The sequence below is a fragment of the Rhea pennata genome, chromosome 1, assembly GCF_028389875.1.
Source record: "Rhea pennata isolate bPtePen1 chromosome 1, bPtePen1.pri, whole genome shotgun sequence".
Taxonomy (NCBI): domain Eukaryota; kingdom Metazoa; phylum Chordata; class Aves; order Rheiformes; family Rheidae; genus Rhea; species Rhea pennata.
The window spans coordinates 73,236,915-73,254,949 of record NC_084663.1 but is presented as its reverse complement, the minus strand read 5'-3'; the positions used below and the strand labels follow the sequence as shown (position 1 = coordinate 73,254,949).

At 39.0% G+C, this 18,035-nt stretch overlaps 1 protein-coding gene across 19 annotated transcripts in view; it reads right to left on the bottom strand.

Moving 5' to 3' along the window:
- SOX5 (SRY-box transcription factor 5) overlaps positions 1 to 18,035 on the bottom strand; it is a 650,623-nt gene that overhangs the window by 21,651 nt on the left and 610,937 nt on the right. For 15 of the 19 annotated variants that reach the window (XM_062591596.1, XM_062591577.1, XM_062591562.1 and 12 more), the window contains 2 exons: positions 14,094 to 14,271; positions 8,997 to 9,169 (listed from right to left, as the gene is read on the bottom strand). In XM_062591596.1, coding sequence (XP_062447580.1) covers positions 8,997 to 9,169; positions 14,094 to 14,271 — 351 coding nt within the window. The remainder of the gene's footprint in view (positions 1 to 8,996; positions 9,170 to 14,093; positions 14,272 to 18,035) is intronic. The other 4 variants (XM_062591518.1, XM_062591660.1, XM_062591527.1 and 1 more) reach the window with 1 other exon arrangement.

Here is an 18,035-nt window from a genome sequence, read left to right as displayed (position 1 = left end):
TTTGTTGTTGTTGCATCAAAGTTGATCATGAAAAAACAATGCATTCACCACCCCCTCAGCTCTTTCCATCTTGCTTATCTGAGATCTCTCTTTTCCATGGAATAATCCACCCACAGAACCTAAAAGCAGCATTAAAAAAAAAGAAAATAAAATAAGATTCTTTATTTGGGGCTCTTCCCAATTTGATGGTACTTCAAAATTGTCATATTCAGTCTTAATTGGGACTACATCACTTGGTAAAGGATCACATCTTTTTGATTTAGGGTGTATATTGAAACCCAAATTGGTTCAACGCTAACTGAGAATATGAAATGCTGTATGAACTCAGTAGAGAGGTGCCCTATTAATTTTCTAGGGAATAAAATCAGATGGATTGAGTAGACCCAGTCCTTTTACTACTCTCCTCTTCAAAACGGATGCCCAATCACAGGGGGATTTTGCTGAAATTTATATAGCCATTTTCTTTGCCATACTTTGTGAATGTAGGTGTTCAGTTTCTAAGGGCTTTCAAGCCAGTAATTTTCAAAACACTGAAGTCAAGACAGAGTACACTGAAATAAAAACAGGAAAAATCCTTAAAAACTTGGAACACCTAAGAGTCAAGTCCCTAGCACTTTTCTTTTTTTAATATTTTATTCCACAAAAGACTGATTTCCTCAGCAAAACATATTAGTTTGGAAAACTGAAAACAAACTGATGAAATGCAGCATTTCTACGGGAAACGAAGACATGAAGATCCTTTTCTTCTTTGGTTGTGAGTTCCGTGAGACAGCGGTAGTCAAGACTTTTAAATGGAAAGGTAGGTAGTGCCGATTTAGCAAAGCAGAATGTTAAGACGCTACTTGCTCCCTACAAAAGTTTTCACAGTGCTGATGTACACACTGACCTCAACCAGATCCAGCTGTAATCCGCTGATTGCAAATAGGTTAAGAGTTACATGACCCAGTTTTTTATCCAGACTGCTTTCTGGGTTGACATGCTCTCTAAATTTGCCTGAATTGTTCAGGTGCTCTTCATTTTATTTTCTCTAGCTAAGCAGGATGAGGCTTCTGACATTTTCCCATCCTCATGAAAAGTTTTGAGATCTCTGGACACAATGTACCATGCAAATGCAAATGAAGGATTTCACAGCAAGTCAGAAAGTGCCATGACAGCTGGTCTGTGAGACAAGGAAGGGTTAACAGGGTAAAAGATGTGGTACATCAGAAGTGAAATAAGATGAAAATCACAACCCATACAGGATATCCTGGGAAAGAGGGTCTGCATACACATAAAGAAAACATAAAAAACAAAAAACACATCCCCCCCACCCAAAACCAGGCTCTGTGCTCCTGGCAATTGTTTACTCTCTATGGATGGTTTAACTGCATGGTAGCATTACAGAGATGTAGACTATTCTGTTCAAATTTTCCCTGGAAGGTATTAAAACAGTGAAGGCTACCGTACCTTTGCTTACAGTTCTTCCAGCCCTAATGAAGAAGCTCACATATTATTTTAGATTATCTCCTAAGAAGAAAAAAACCTGCCGTATTTTCTCAGACATGGAGTAAGGCTTTGTTTGAATATCTTATTTCTAGGACTGACATACCAGGACAGGCTGGCAGCCCAGAGGACTAAGTGGACACAGATCACTTTTTAATTACAACAGTTTCTATCCTTCGACTTCTGTGAGTTTACTTCCAATATGTGACACCATGAGAGAGGAACCAGACCTAGCCTGTATTACACTGCAGGGAGGTACCGCACTGAGGCTGGAGCCCATGCTCCAGCTTAACACCCTGTCTTTTGGAGTCACGTGTTCATGCAAGCATATAATAAAGCCCCAGGAAGAAATTAGCTTTCATGACTGTAGGAAAGCCTAAAATTTAAAAATCTGTAAAGAAATAAGAACCAACCCCAAATCAATTGTATGATTTTGGGAGAGGAAGCTGATCTATCTTTACTAGGCTTAATAAAATGTCCTCTAAGGTATAAGCAGCTGCAATCCTCACTTATTCACACTAGTCTGCAAATCTTTCCAATGTTTGTCCTTTGGAGTTAAAGAGTTACATTCCCATTTGGACTTTGACAGCTGCAAGGATCCAGGGTTCTTCCCTTGCCTGGTTGCGTGCTGTTCTCCTCGACTTCAACGGGAGTTTTATGCACACATCTGTGGGCAGAATTTGTCCCTTCCTGTGTGTGTTTAATTTTTTTATTAGCTAACCCTGCCCATGCATCCACACCATAATGATGTATTAAACACAGACCCACATACACTTTTACTTGTCCTTTTAAAATCTATCTGGACATTTAGCAGATGACGGTCAATCAGACGAAAAAAGTAGTGCTCTAAAATAAAGAACTAAAATCCCTGGGGGAACAAAAAACCAATCTTCATTGCAGAGTCTCTCCCTCCCATGCATAGGCACTTGCTAACTGTGAGTAGTGGCACTGTGACAAAAGTAGCAAAACCAAAAGCAGGCTTTACTAAAAGAAAAGGGGGGAGGGGAAGTCTTCCACTGGCCATCTGTGAAAATAAGGCATGTGGCCATTAAATGCAGAGGCTGTAAATATAAATATACACAAGCTCCACAAAGCAAATGGCAAAAGGGGGAGGGAGGAAGGAAAAAAGAATAAACTTTCAGTTGAACCATATCAAAATGTTTAACGCCTAGCCACCAATGCTGGGCAAAAACAATTTTGATCTTTGCAGTGTGCAAACTTGACGTGCATATTTAATTAAATTTGAAAAAAGTTTCAAGAGAAAATACAATAGATACAGTAGCTCTGCTGAACAGGGGGCTCCTTTAACGTGAAAGATCCTGTTGAGAGTGCTGATTGGGCTTACTGAAAGGCTGACATACGGAGTGACGGATGGGTGGTGACATAATACCTGCTTGTCTTGTTGTCATGCTTTTGGAAAACTGTCTGCTCTGTGTTGATAGCATTAACAATGGGGATTGCTACCTGCATACAAGAATTTCTATTGGTAAAGAATCTCAGTAAGACAAAATTAAGAAGAGGGTAGGGAAAAGGAAAGAAGAAGTGGATGTGCAATTGTTAGGATAACATGCTAACTTTTCTGTTGTAGGGCGATTTAGATTTTTTAACAGTCTGTTGTCCAAAGCATGCTCCCTGGACCCCACATTATATAATCATTATTCCAAACAGAAGGATATCTTTGCACAGGGTGAGAAGGGAACAAAAAGGCTTCACTGATCATCTTTCCTAGTGTTTTACAGGCCAGTAAGGAATAGAGTAGCCTACAAATTACACAACAAATTACCTGCCTGCTGAATTTGCAGGGATAAGTGTTTGTGCGTGTATATATACTGTCTGTTCTTACTAGAGCTTTTGCTAGTCATAGGGAAACCTGAAGTATTTTTCTAGTTAAAAATACTGTGGAGATTATGAAAATGAGTTTAACTTTTATAAAGTGATTTCATTTACAATGTTAGTAGTGCATGTCTGGACGTATTTCCAGCGGGTTCCTCTCGTTTGGGAAGCCCAATTTGCACCTTGTCCTGTTCATCCCAGTTTCAACCACTGCCACTTATTATTGCGTACTTATTCGCTCTAGTCGGACCCACAGCCTCCCAGGGTCTGCAGCAAGCAGTGGGTCAGACTACTTGACCAGTCCTTCTTTGCTTCTCTCCACCCTTCTTGCCTCCAGTTCTTCCTTAAATTTGAACCAGAAAGTCAATCATTAGTGGAAGAAGAAAAATGCATTATTGAAGCAAAATTCTCTACTGTAGGAGAAATTTAAATCCCATGTGTTAAAATGGCTCCTCCTTATGCCTTTAGTAAAGTGAGCTCCACTGTTGTTTCTCAAAGACAGCAGGATCTGCTGGTTTGAGAGTCTTAATATCCCCCTCCTTTCCTAGGGGACAGCAAAGACAGAATTCATTTCAGCTCAGCAGATCACAGCAGTTTCTTAAGGGTTAATTCTGCTCGCCCCATCCATCAGGCAGCTAGCGAGGCATCAGGAAGGAATGATGGATGTAAAATTATTACAGGGCTGCCACCCGATATACTTACTGCCATTTGTAACTAACACTGGAACTGACACACTTTTTTCATTATTAAACATCCACATTAAGTCAACATTGGTCACTGTCATTTCATGTTTGGCACTCTGTTAAAGGGGAAGAGGGAGAGGTGAGGGTGGGAGGAGGAAGGGGGGTGGAAATGGGAGGAAAGGCATCCTGAACCTGGTTTTCCATAAGCATGAGTAATAAAATAGGTTCTTGCTTACAATGCTGGAATAAATATTGTTACAAATAGCTCTTCAGTTACAGCCCAGCAGACAAGCACATGTCAGAGCCTTTTAAAAGGACACACTCTTAGCAGTAATAGAGAGAACTTGTATCCTAGGTTAAGAAACACTTAAGCACAGGATGTGTATATATTCACATGTCCTCATCTCGGAGCATGCCATGAGTACAACTACGCTTGTATGCACGTTTGAAATGTTTGCATTGCTGCATATACTTACACAGCTATGCCAGCTGCTTGCATCTTCAGCACCAGCCACTAACATTCAAAAATCAGTACCTGTGTTTGTACCAGCATACATATACATGTGCTCAAATAGCTGCTTTTGTGTCCCCTTTCTCTCTCTCCCCCCCCCCTTTTTTTTTTTTTTTTTTTTTTTACAGTTACCAGGGCACATACATTAACCTTTGAGAGTCTGAGTATAATCAGAAAATTAGGGGCTAGCTTTGCGTGTATTTGTGCTGTGTATTTGTGGACTGTGCACTGTATGTTTGCATGCATGCACACTCACACTGCTTCTTTGTGTTTGTGTACATCTCGTTTGTAGCAGCACATGCAGTTTAGGGGCTGAACAAACAGAACAGAGTCCACTTTCTGATGCTGCCCATCATCATGTTTGCACTAGATGACAATCTGCACTCTAAGCAACATGTATAAAAGGTAACATTGCTTATGTATAGTACATATCAAGCTATAATTAACTGTAGATGGCAATTACAAATAAAACTATGCTCCTGGGTTTCCAAGAAACCAGAAAAACATATACACACACTTCTCATTTATACATTGAAATGATTCCAAGAAAAGTAAAGTAAAAATATGTTTTATTGCATTTGCAATTAAAATAGGTTTCAGTAAAATCTATGCTCATCATGATGCTCATAGTTTTTCCAGAAAGCCTCTGAAAATCAAATTGTTCAAGATGGTCTAAGCTGGATGCCCATAAAGTGACTCACCCAGATTATCCTAGTCATTTTAGCAAATCCTATCCCATTTATGACTCCTTTTACACCGCATCCCTTCAACTCCACAAAAGTCCTGTTTGGCTACTGCCTTACAGCTGACAGGTCTGGCCATCCAGGGATAAACCCATCTCAGGAACATGAAAGCTAGACAATGGATCATGAACACATGTGGAAAAAAGCCTCTGGGCTTTAATAGAGAGATTCACCAGGGTGGTTTCCAGTCCTGAGCCTACTCACCCATTCCTGGTGGGTGCATTCCTAACAATAGTCTAACTAGCAAATTCAGATCTGAAAACTATGGCACTCGCCTTCATTGGTCAGCTGCAGTTATGATTAATGCAACAAAAAACTCAACAAGCCTTGGAGTGAGCTCTGTAACACTAACCATTACAGCAAAGAAGGGAGGAAAATTCTGGGCATCGCCCAGACCAGTGTTTGTTGCTCATAAAAATCAGGATCACTCTCTACATGAAGTAAAGTGACCTTTCTTCTGTACAACATTATAGACATAACATACATTTCTATGCATGAGCATGTCCATATACATATGGCTATATATTAGGTTAATCCTCTTTTTACTCCCTCCCATCCCAAACAAAATCTCACTGTCAGCAAGCAACCAAACGTAATGTCTGAAAAGCTCAGGGGGCTGCAGCTAAACCACCACGCAGGACTCCGAGCTTCTGAGCCCACACCCTTAATGTCTACACTGTAACATCCTCTATTTCTCATTACCCACCTCCCCAAATATCTCTTCCCTTGAAAACAGGAAAAAAACACTTTTTCAATGAAATTTAATTAAAAATGGCAGCACTTACCTTCCTCTCAGATCCTGCTCTTGACAAGAGAGAAAAATTTAACTAAGACCCTAGATCAAAAAGTCACAAGTTTTAGAGCAGCACAGGTGTTTCTCTGGATCTGGACCTCATAGCTAGCTAGCTAGCTAGTGGAAGGCCTAGAACGTACTTGGGAGTTAGGAACAAGTACCTAAACTTCACTGCCTCTGATTTTTTGTCTGTTGGGTCAAATGCAAGAGACAAATCTCTCAGCTTAAAAGACTGCGTATTTTCAGTGCAGCCACTAGGGCTCATTACCTTAAGCAGTCACCCAGCAACGCAAAATGCCATTCTTGTCTAGGACAGCTCAGATTCAGTTCTGTCCTTCCCTGTCTCCAATTTAAATAAATAAATAAGTAACAAAAAATAAATCAGTGCCTCCCTGATAAAGTTTTGGCATTTATTTTAGCAAAACCCCCAAACTCTGGTGTTGCTTTAAAAAAAATTAAATCCAGCAAATGCAATTTTTTCTTCCTGCTACCATGTAAAAGAACTCTCTGCCCTCCACAAGCCCACCAGGAGGCATGAATTAGAGAGGAAAATAAACTTCAACTCGGGTTGAGGGTGAGAAGTGAAAACAGAAGGGGTAAGGAGAATCTCAACAATAGGGAAGTAACAGAATAAAGTGAATGCAGATGGTTCCACTCCTGTTACTTAATCAAAAGGCTGTGCAGAGTCACTAGAGCCAGCATAAAGTCATGTGTTAGAACAACAGCTGATCTGTATTAAAGAAGATTAACTCGCAATGCCATGGTGGAGGGCCTGGGATTATTTTATGTACTTCCATTGCTGTACAAGCCGTCAGCACAATTACTGCCCTCCGATGTGAATGACTGATCTGTAACCACAGCTAAACAGCATGCTGCTTAGGGGCCTGGGTGCTTCATGAAGATGAATTTCCATACCATCAAAGTGCTTTTAATGGGCTTCCTGATCCAACCACAAGGCCTGCTTTGCAAGTATATAGAACTCAGGATGAAGGCTTCCTGTCCAAAAGGATTTGGTCGGTTGTCACTTGACAATTCCCAGCCAGCACTGGGGAAGAGAGGGGGGAGATAGGTAGAGTTGTCTCTGCTTTGGAGGATTAAAAAAAAAAAAAAAAAAAAAAAAAAAAAAAAAAAAAAAAAAGGGTACAGATGCTTTCTGAATGCAACCAACTGCTGTATCCACAGCTGAATTCAATGCGCTTAACAAATAACGGCAATTTAGCTATGCTTGCGAGGAATAGCTTGAGTCACTTTGCATTAGCATCTGGCTGAGTGTTAAAGTCATTTCTACATGGGGAGCACAGAAAAGAAATTTCTGCTCCAAGCATCCTTTCAAGAATGTTTAAATATTTGAATATAAATTCCTTTGTGCTTGTGATCACTTCTTCTTATATCTGACACTCTGCTTTTCCCTTTTCCCTCCTGGTACTCTTCTATATGAAATGCTGTAAACATGCTTCATCCCTCTCTTTCTTTCTCTCGCCCCATACCAAGGCTCTTATTTTTCTAAAAGAGATTGTACGTAGTGCCAGATACCTAATACACTGACCTCTTTTCTCCTTCCCTTTCCTCTCAAGAAAGTGCATGAAATTGGACTCGTTTCCACATCGTTTACACCCAGGATAGGCTGATGAAAAAAGTACAGTAGTGAGAGACTCACACGTACATTTAACATTCACTACCCAGACTGCTGGCTTCTCACAGCTTATTGATCAAACTCCATCTAAAAAATAGGGAAAATGGAAAGCTATCCAAATTAGCAATCTGCTCATTCTGGACAATATTGTTTGACTCACAAGCTTCCTAGGATGACTGACTTTCAAGTTTCTGCTAAATAGCTGATCATTTTTATTCATTCTATTTATCTGGCTATCTCAGTGATTCACACCAGGCCTTATGGCGAAAAGTCACTACAAAAGGTTTCAATAAATTTCAGTTTACACCAAATGCAATGGTCATTTTAGTTGTATTGCATGATTCTTCTACCACCTCAGAAAATGTTGCAGGGAAAAGAGAGGAATTCCAGAAAAAGTCTTGCTAAACACAAAGTTGAGGTGCACACAAGAGTTTGGACACATATCTTAGGTGGCAGCATTACAAAGACATCTCATTGTAAAGGCAGCAGCTAAAGGATTGGCAGGTCCATTCAACCTCCATAAGCCAGGACAGCGTACAGAAAGACGTCAGGGATTTCCAGAGAACAGCAGGAAATCACACACTCTTTGACAGGTGTGACAGTTACAGTATGTACAAGCTTTACACGAAAATACTCACTTTGTCGATATTTTGCTACAGTTCAGCTTAACAGCCAACTCAAAAGTTGAAAGAGGCCAGGCCCACACATTCCAGTGCTTCTAACTTTCACTGGAAATACTTGGTGCAGTTTGTGCTGTCAATTCTCTGATTTTTCAACTTAATAAAGTCATCTAACATGACTTGACAGTGCTACATTGCGATGGTCACAAAATATCATATATGACAACCTCGTAAGGCTAAATACCCAGAAGCTGAGCCTGAGTATCAGCAAAGCTTATGTTCCTAAAGAAGCTTGAATATTTTCAAATCCAGCTCATCTCACAAACACATGTAAGCATTTCCATAAAGCAAGATTTCTACTTAGACCCAGAGATTTCCAAGATCACCTTGTCATAATACATATTGACAGGCTGGAACAGAGAATTATTGGCCTCCAAAGTTTTCATGAGGGCTTTAAGTCTCCCTCCCTCCATTACCCTCCCGCCAAGTATCTCTAGGTCTCTCTCTCCTGTCAGCTTTTTGGTTGTGGTTTTCATTTTGCTTCATTTTCCTTTTTTGAAGGAACCAACTATTCTATTTGAAAGGAAAGAAGAAAACAGAGCAAGAGAAAGGGGAAAAAAAGAGAGGAAAAAGTATGTATTTTTAAGTAGAGATAAGTATGAACGATCTCCTTTACAAAGGGAGTGTTGGGAACTGACCTTTTCTGTCCTGCAGTTATTGAGACCCAGACTATTCACAACAGCCACTTTCCCATCAAGCACCTGTTGTTCCCTCCGAAGTTGCTCCTTCATCTGTCGGGCCTCCTGGATTGCCTTGGTAACAGCATCGTGGTCATTTAAATAACCTGACGACGTGATAGAAGAAAGGATATCTTAAAAAAAGAAAGTTACAAGAAAACACTTTAGCTTTCATCAGTGAAATTCACCAAGGTTTTATCACTGTTAATGAGAAAGAGTTAAAAGGCATAGCCCATAAACCTGTCTTTGCTTGGTAATTCTGTTACGGCTATGACAGAGCTACCTGGACATAAACCATGAGAAACATCAGTGCCAAAATCAGCGTCCTGATATTTGATCCCATTAGTTTCAAAATTTTCCTGACATTACAGAAGTTAGTCCTGTGGTTTGTATGCAGCAGGATGTAACTGGATAGCAGTCAGGGGAAGCTTTGATCATGCCAGCAATCCAAAACTCTTAAAAATGGACCATTTTATTCTTCTCCTTCTAAAATCTTGTGAATATATTAAAATAAACCACAGGTGGCGGTGGTTTGCTAGAGATATGAAATGCATAATGGCTGGGAAGAGAAACCTCATCCACTGAATGCTCCCCACCACCACCTGTCATTCAGAAATGTATAACAAAACCACAGCTACACGGACCTACATTCCCACTCCTATTCATGCTGCTAATAGTAGGTCAAAATGTCCACTGTTTTGCTGCAAATTCACAGCCTAGGGCTTAGCCTTAGTAGTCACTGAATTATTTCCTTTTAAAATGTTACAAGCATCACCGGCACAGCTAATACTATTTAATTTTAAATGTGACACTTTGTCATTTTTTTCCTTTAGCGTACTGTAGATTATACTTATTATGATCTGCATGTGATTTGCAGGATAGAATACTGATGGGAGACTCCAAGCCCCAGTCTATTTTTCAAACATTAAAGCAGAGGCTAATATCTATCAATCTCCCTCCTTCTCTACACACACACACACACACACACACACACACACACACACACACGCCTGCACGCACACACACTTCTTTCTTTCTGTCTTTTAACTAGGGCATAAAAATGGCATAAAACGAATCTGCAATATGAAATTGCCCAGAAAAGGGACTTCTGTTTGTGACATGAGGCTAAATCTAACCAGATCCATTGGCGAATTGTGACAGATGGAGGGACTGTGAGACAGAAGGCAGGCACTAATCACACACAAAATGACCGGCTTGCCTCAACATGTTCCATGGATTCCAGCAAACTTTACACCCTAATCCATTTTTAGAACAAAAAACATCTGGGCCATAAATCCTCTAATCTGCCAAAACACGCTATTAAATCCCATGATTTGTTGAAAAACACTAAGATTAAAGAAAGGAAATATAAAATGGCTAACTGCCGTGTTAGGAAAGTGTTATTAATACTCTTTCTTTGTCTCAATTATGAATGTTCTGTTCCTAAAGAGCCTTGTCTAATCATGTCAGATTACACATCCTTGTTGTATTGCTAGACTCTTCTATCTGATCCACCGATTGCCAAAAAACGTAGGACATTGTCTTGCTGCTTAAAACATTTCAGCCGAAGAAGCCGATGTCAGATTAGTTCAGTGCTGCGCTAGGCTAAAGATATTTTCTTGGTTTGGTTTTTATTTTGTTGTTTCTTTCTAGATTATACACAGAATGGGACTGGCATTCTGGTCTTTGGCTGGCAGAAAGTAAAAAGCGGAGGTTTCTGTGCAGTTTGAGTGCTGTTAATTGCATTAAGAGATAGCTTTTGGCTAAATACCCGAGAACCTTGAGAGTTTCTAATGAAATTCATTTGATCCACATTGCTTTTATCAAATGACCCAGTTCAGTAATTCCAAGCCAACGGAATTCTAGTAATTCCAGCCTTCCTGGCATAAGGAAGGGTATAACCTGCACCTACACAGTGCTACCAGCTGAATTTTTTTTAACCTTCATTTTAACAACTTGCTTGGTTTGTTCCCCACTTTGCATCTGTTACTGATCAAGCTTGCCTGTAGTCAGAATAAATTAAAAAGGAAGCAAACAAACAAACAAACAAACAGTAGTATTAAAAGCTGGTTGCACTCTTGATTAGGCTAGGTATAATACTTTCAATCTGTAAGGCAGCTGAATTTGCCTAGGAACTGGAATTCATGCCTTTCTCCAGACTATTTTGGCTTTTCCTGAATACTGCTATCTTTGAGACAGTTTGGCACACGACAGTGAATAAAAGCAAGCACTCCTTATGTTTTTCAGTAGCTGCCAAGATGCTGGTGTGCAGGGAAATGATTAATATAGAAGCGAGTTGAATGTAAATTATTGTTGTTTAGGGTAGGTGGTGAATTATTGACAGAGAGGGGAACTGCATTACATAAAATGCACTTAGTTACAAGGATTGCCAAACTAGCATAGAGATGTTGAAGATAATGGCAAAGGGTAGAGAGAAGTTGTTTCTGTTTTTAGTACGTGGACATATGCCTGTTCCCAAAAAGAAATGCTCGGATTTAAAGTCATACATGAAGCCATGGCATGTGTGACTGCTCAGTCTGTAGCAAAATTTATATGCTATCAGGATAGCTCTAGAAGTGGGCTATGTATCTGCATGCCCAACTTCAGTAGCTATGCTCTTATTCATAGGAGGCTCATAGGTTTACCTCCTCCAGATACAGTTGAACAGCACATGAACACTTCTCCAAGCCACTCGAAACAAGCAGCCTGAAGAATCGCTTTCACAGAGTGGTTTTAATTTGAAGCTAGTGGCCAGAAAAGGTGACAGCTCAGCTGCGTCCCAGGAAGGTGGGCCCATACACACCTAGGACTGACACTTCTTTTTTGCATTGACAGCCGTTCACATGCTGGCCATTCACACGCTGCAAGTGTAACTACCTGGCACTTAACTCTGGATTTCCCAGGAAGTGACCATTCCTGGAAGAACTCACCTCTCAAGGTAAAAAGTAGCCCAGCCTCACTACCATTTTAAATTCTCTGTCCCTCTGCTAAAATTGCTATCAAGATTATCAGCAGCAGTGGGCTTTTTGTGGTATAGATCCTACTGGGGGTAACTTCAAATGGCCTGCATAAAGGGTTTCTATGTGGTAATGATTTTTGCTTGCTATAACTTCGGTTGGATCTGACCTAGCAGTTAGCAGAAAAAGACTTTGTACAGTGTTTGCAAGCCTTTCGTTCTTCTAGTCCTCCATAAAGGACAGACTTTTGAAAGAAGTAGGCTGTGTCTGTCCTGCTCCTGCACCACATTTAAAGAATGCTTATCTTATACATACAGTATGCACAGTGATACCGCTCAACAACCTCAAAAAGTCACTTTCTATATTTGTAGCTAGGAGATATACAGCAGTGAACTCTATGTCATTAACAATAACTTAAGTATGTTATCTTTTGCTCCACAGTTTTCCATGGTTTATTAATGGTATAACGCATTAATTCTTCTTACAAGAGTGACCTTTAAAGCTCCATTCATCCTCACAGCTTTTATCCAATTACATTATCACTCATTACAGGTACAGCATTTCAAAATCTGCATTTTGTTAAAAGAAGTAAATTGCAGGGGTCTCAAACCTATGAAAAATATCAGGTGTGTAGGGAAAGAAGATTGGAAAGGAGAGAACAAGAGATGTCCTGCCACTGAGATGCAGGTCAGATGCTTAACTCCGCATCTAAATGTGACACTCGCTCTGCTGAAGGATTTAATGTGAAAAGATTGAAATTCAGTCCATTGCATATGGACAGCAGTAGGGCCAAACAAATTAAAGATGAAATACATTATTACCTACCCAAGTAAAGTGTAGGGCTAATTAACATTATTAACAATTAACAATGGGACATTTATGATTTTTTTTAGTTATATAAAACATATCAAACCAGATAACTTTCTTTTGCTTTGTATAGGACATACGAGCGTATCCTCTGTCTGATATACGTAATGCTCACCAACATTAGGAATCATAATGTATCTACAGTGGAAAGGTAAGAGTGGGATCTATATCTGCTTTAAACTTTGGACATAACCGTGGGTCTTCCTGGTATCTATTTAGGTAGAACATAGGCTACAAAAAGCTTGAGAGAGAGACCTATAGAGACAGAAAATGTTTTCACTACATAGCACTATGATAACACAGAAACAGCTCCTGGTACATCTGGCCTATGCTTCCTTTTGTTCTTCCTGCCATCTCTGAAAGTGGCCAACATGAGACATTTTAGGAGCAAGAAGTCCCACAACAGCAAGGGTACAACAATCTGCACGTTTAATTCTCTTCACCGACTTCATTTTATATCCTGAAATCTTAATTCAGGTTATGTTAAATCCCTCTTGCAATGAAATGTTTCAGTTAGAAGGATCAGGAATGCAGTGGATAAGCATCTTACTTATACAGACATAAAGAGTAGTTCCTTTAAAAATTGTACTTGTAAAATTGTTGCCAGGTGCATTATTATTTAGATAGTCTTTAGGCAAAAAGGCAATTTTGACAGGAGGAAGAATTAATATTGTGTTGTGGAACAATTTTCAAAACCGACTGTTTGCAAGATACAACATCAAACTTACTTTAAAATGGATCTGCTGATTTTGTTTTTAGTTAGCCATTAGTATTTTCTCTAGTAAACTAAGTTAAAATTATGCCGCATGCAGTTTTTCAGAGGACTAAGCATTAAACCTGTAATCTTCCAAAGACTTATTTGCATCTGTAGAACTCTAACCAGCAGGGAAATTTTTGTTAAAGTTTATTCATCACTTGCTTTTTTTTTAGATGTCATGGTAGAATCTGTCTCTCTCTAATGTTTGCCATTAAACATACATCATTTATTAACTGTTGTTGACAAAGCAGTATCTCAAATAATGCAAGTTTTTGTTTTCCTAGTCTGCATACAAGGTTAAGATACTCATCCTGCGCTGTGAAGTATGTGGTAGTTTCTTCACTGATATCAACAAATGCACTATTAGGGTCAACCTGTGACGCTTATACATCACTGTCTGGCTTTGGCTGATAAATGCCCACTCTTTAATAAGACCTACTAATGGATATGAAGAGGGACAAATGAAAGTGAGCTTACCTATTGTGTTAGCTCTGGCCGAAGGACTAGCTAATGTTGCTGGCACAGAGGATTTTAGTGAACTGGCCCCACTATTTATTCTCAGAGTTGGCATATGAGGAGAGGTGGGTGATGTGGGAGATTTGCCATCAGATGTCTTGGGTTTGGCTGAAAGGTTCAGAGGCTGGGCCACTTCATCCTAGGATGAGCAGAAGATAAAACAATATTATTAAAAAACGGCTGTTGGCACAATACTACCCAAGCAAAAGCAGTTGTTTTCCATTCACATGAAGTTCTAAACCTGGAAGGTTGTGTGATATATATTAAGATCAAATGTGATACCACCTTGCCACACCACTTTGGAACTGAGATGGCCAGTGGATTGGAAAATTAGCATGATGAGATTAGAGAATATTCTCTATTTGCAGTTTTTATGTAAGAATTATCCCTGAAGAAATTATTCACACCAATAAGATATATGCCTCTGTAATGAAAATAAAGAATAATTTTATAGTAGTGTTCTATTCTATTGTTATTTTGTTTTGAACTTAAAATAGGTGAAACTAAATAAAAAGTAAAGAGAATTTTTACTTAAAATTCAAAAGCCCTCTATCCCCCAGCTGTGAAAAATTGTCTGAGTGGGTTTTGGGGTTTTTTTACTTCTGTTTTCCTCTAAACTTCCCAGACTTAGAATTGCAAGTACAGAGATATCATAAGAACATATACTTCTCTTTCAGTAGAACAAGAGAGCAGGAAGGGCCTCTCATTTCTTTTTATAAAATTTGAAACAATGGCCTCGATAATTCCTCTAGATTTTTTCATCTTTTTTCTGAGCTGAACTTCAAGATTTCAATAATTATTACTATGTTAAAACAGAAAACTTGGGTCAAATTTTTTACAAGGTAATTGGAATTACGTATGAAGTTGGTTTGATTAAATACACATTAAACACATCAAAATTCCAAGTTATGTATTTTTGTTTGACCATCATAGAAAACAAGAAAAAACAGAAAAAGGAAAACACTCATTTCAGTAAAGAGGATACTTTAGAAATAGTTTTAACTGTCTTTTAAGAAGCCAGAAATAATGCATATGGTATTAGATTCAAGCACCACATGTTAGCTGAGCCTTCCTCTGACATTGTGACTTCGGAAAGTCATCCGTTAGCTAATAAAGCACATGTTGTTATACTGCATAGTCTTGTTTCAGCTATAGGCACTGAAGAAGTTGATTCTGATCTTCATAAGTGGTAAGTACGTTCACTGCTATAGACCTATCCCTGACTTACAGCAATGCAAAGTAGACTGGAATTAGACTCATAATGTTTGAGTGTTTTACAGTTACCACTAAACTATCTGTAACTACCATCATATAATACTGATTTTTTTCCACAAAGGGTGGTGTGCTGCAGCAGAGAAGGAGTTTTATAGTTGCCTATTGTATGTGGAAGTACAATGTAAATGTATGAATGTCTCCAACCACCAGAAATTTGCTTATGTTTCTGCAAAGCACTGTCATATAGCTTTTCAATTACCTTAAACAAGCAAACTTTGAACTAAGCACTTTCATTGTATTTGGATATTTTTATGCTTTTGTAATAGTCATAGCCAAAAATAAATTAGAGCTGAGTAAACAAATCAATCGGGAACAGAGTGGACAAAACTGTCCTTTCTGAAGTGACAGTGAAGCTGTCCTAGATGCAGCTGGCGCGTAACGATAAAGGGGGGAATATCAATGGATAAAATTGTCTTAGGACTCTATATTGTACTGTCACAAGTGACTTAGGCATGTAGAAGGTGAGTTCTGTTGATTTGCTAGTAGACTGAGGCCTCTGGGTTATGCAGGTGTTCCAAAATTTTTTCCAATTCAACAAGCAATTGATGTTTTGAGAAGGTATTCTTTCCCTTACACAAACACAAATCCATGTGAGTTATCATAAAACAGACTAATGTATTAGCCAAATGGAAGGGGACTTGCCCTGCTGTTCCATTATTTCAATTAAGAAATCTCAGAACAGTGCAACTACAACGTTGGAAGAGCAGTACGGAGACAGTTTGCACGAAAGTGTAACTTCAAGCCAGTCGACAAGCCAACCAAACACAGCAATCCTGTGCCAGACTAGGATCCCTGAAGAGCAAAATTGTCTATTTAGAAGACAGCATCAGCAGCAATGCAAACCTGCCCACAAATCTGCATCAGTTCAATTCAAGAGGGGTTAGTTTCCATCTATATTCAATTCTTGACCTCTGTTGTAAGTGCCAGCAAAAGGGGCTGTTGCTCCAGATATGGTAGTGAAAGCAGCAGTGTGCTCTCTCTCCACTAGAAATCTGACTGAGAACAGCACGTCATTTCAGCCAGACCACCAAACAGTCACCAGTGGGAATGGCTTTTACTCCCTACAAACCCAGGTCAGATTCCAATCTGCCATCTAAAGCTAGAAGTTTTTTTCAGTCTTGTCCTTTTTGGAGAAGCAAACCACCTGGCCTATCCTGTCCCTATAATGTTTATTTTCCTTCCCTTCTCTCACTCCTCCCTTTTCCTCAATCCATTCTGCCATACCATTTTTTATCCTGGTGTGAAGGCAAGGTTTTGTGCAAGTCCACTATGCAACAGGTTTGGGTCTCATTTAATGCAAGTTAGAAATGGGGAAGGTGGCTTTTCCATCCTAAGCATCTAGTGATGAAGCTATCTGTGCTGTCACTATTCTTGGTAGTAAGAATGCTCTTCTTCATTCAAGTCAGCACAGCCTTCTCTGGAGCCAAGAAGCATAAGACTTTGTGGAAATAACAGAAGGCGACAGTTCCAGAGCTGATAAATGTCATTCCAAATCACTTTCTTTGGGTGTTCAGGCTAACGGTAAATTAATCAGAGGTCACACAAGCTTGGTTCTTACATAGGAGAATAACTAAACAATTTTAAGTGACTATATGTATTTAATTGATATTACTTCACTGTTTAGTCTTCATAACATCTTTATTTTTGTTGGTTCAAAGAACATTTTCACATCCACATTGGAACTCAAATGTGTTAAAGACTCAGTCAGAGAGTTTAGAAATTGTTGTATTCTGAGCTAAGAAGAATTTCAGTCACCCCCTTTACCACAACGGAACTGCACTGATCTAGCCCACAGGAGCATAAGAACTACCTGGGAAACAGTTAATAATACACAATTGTGTTAAATGTGAACACCACTGTTAGGATCTCCATGCTTACACTCAGTGAGACATTTTATCCTTTTCTATTTCTGCAAACATAAATTCAAAATTCTCTGGATGAGTTTCTATTCTATGCCATTCCAGTTTAAACCAAGGAGGACTGTACTGTCTTCATTATTCATTTGCACCTGCATAACCAAGAGGAGAATTTAGCGTTGGCCTCCCTTTATTTTTACTATAACTTCTTCCAGCGAACATTCTGCCATATTATAGATTAGCAGGGCTCACTCTCAGTTATATAAATGCTACATAAGTGCAGCGTGAAGGGAGCTAGGTCAAATACGAGTAATAACAAAAAAAAAAAAAAAAAAAAAAAAAAAAAAAAACATACGTAGCATGTTCACTTCAGGTTGTTTGCATCTTTAAACAGCTGGAAGAGAAATTTTATTTTATACAGTGGGATCATAGGACCTAGAACAACTCCCTGTACTTGCTTTTTATTAAAGGAAGCCTGGTATTGATTGCCTTTTCTTGACATGCAGAGTTATTCTAAGATGCCATTGATAAGAACAAGACAGTATTTTTTAGAGTTAAACAAAGTCAAACATTTATTTATATATCAGCCAAAACGATTATTGCTTAGAGTAGAGGACATTAATACCCAAAGGCTTGTAATAATATAAACACAGATGTGATGAAAGTAAAATATGATCTCGATTAAAGGTTATGAAATGTTTCCTTTAAAAAGTAGCATATTTGTCTAACAAAACAAAATACAGATGAAAAAAATGTAGAGAATAACGCATAA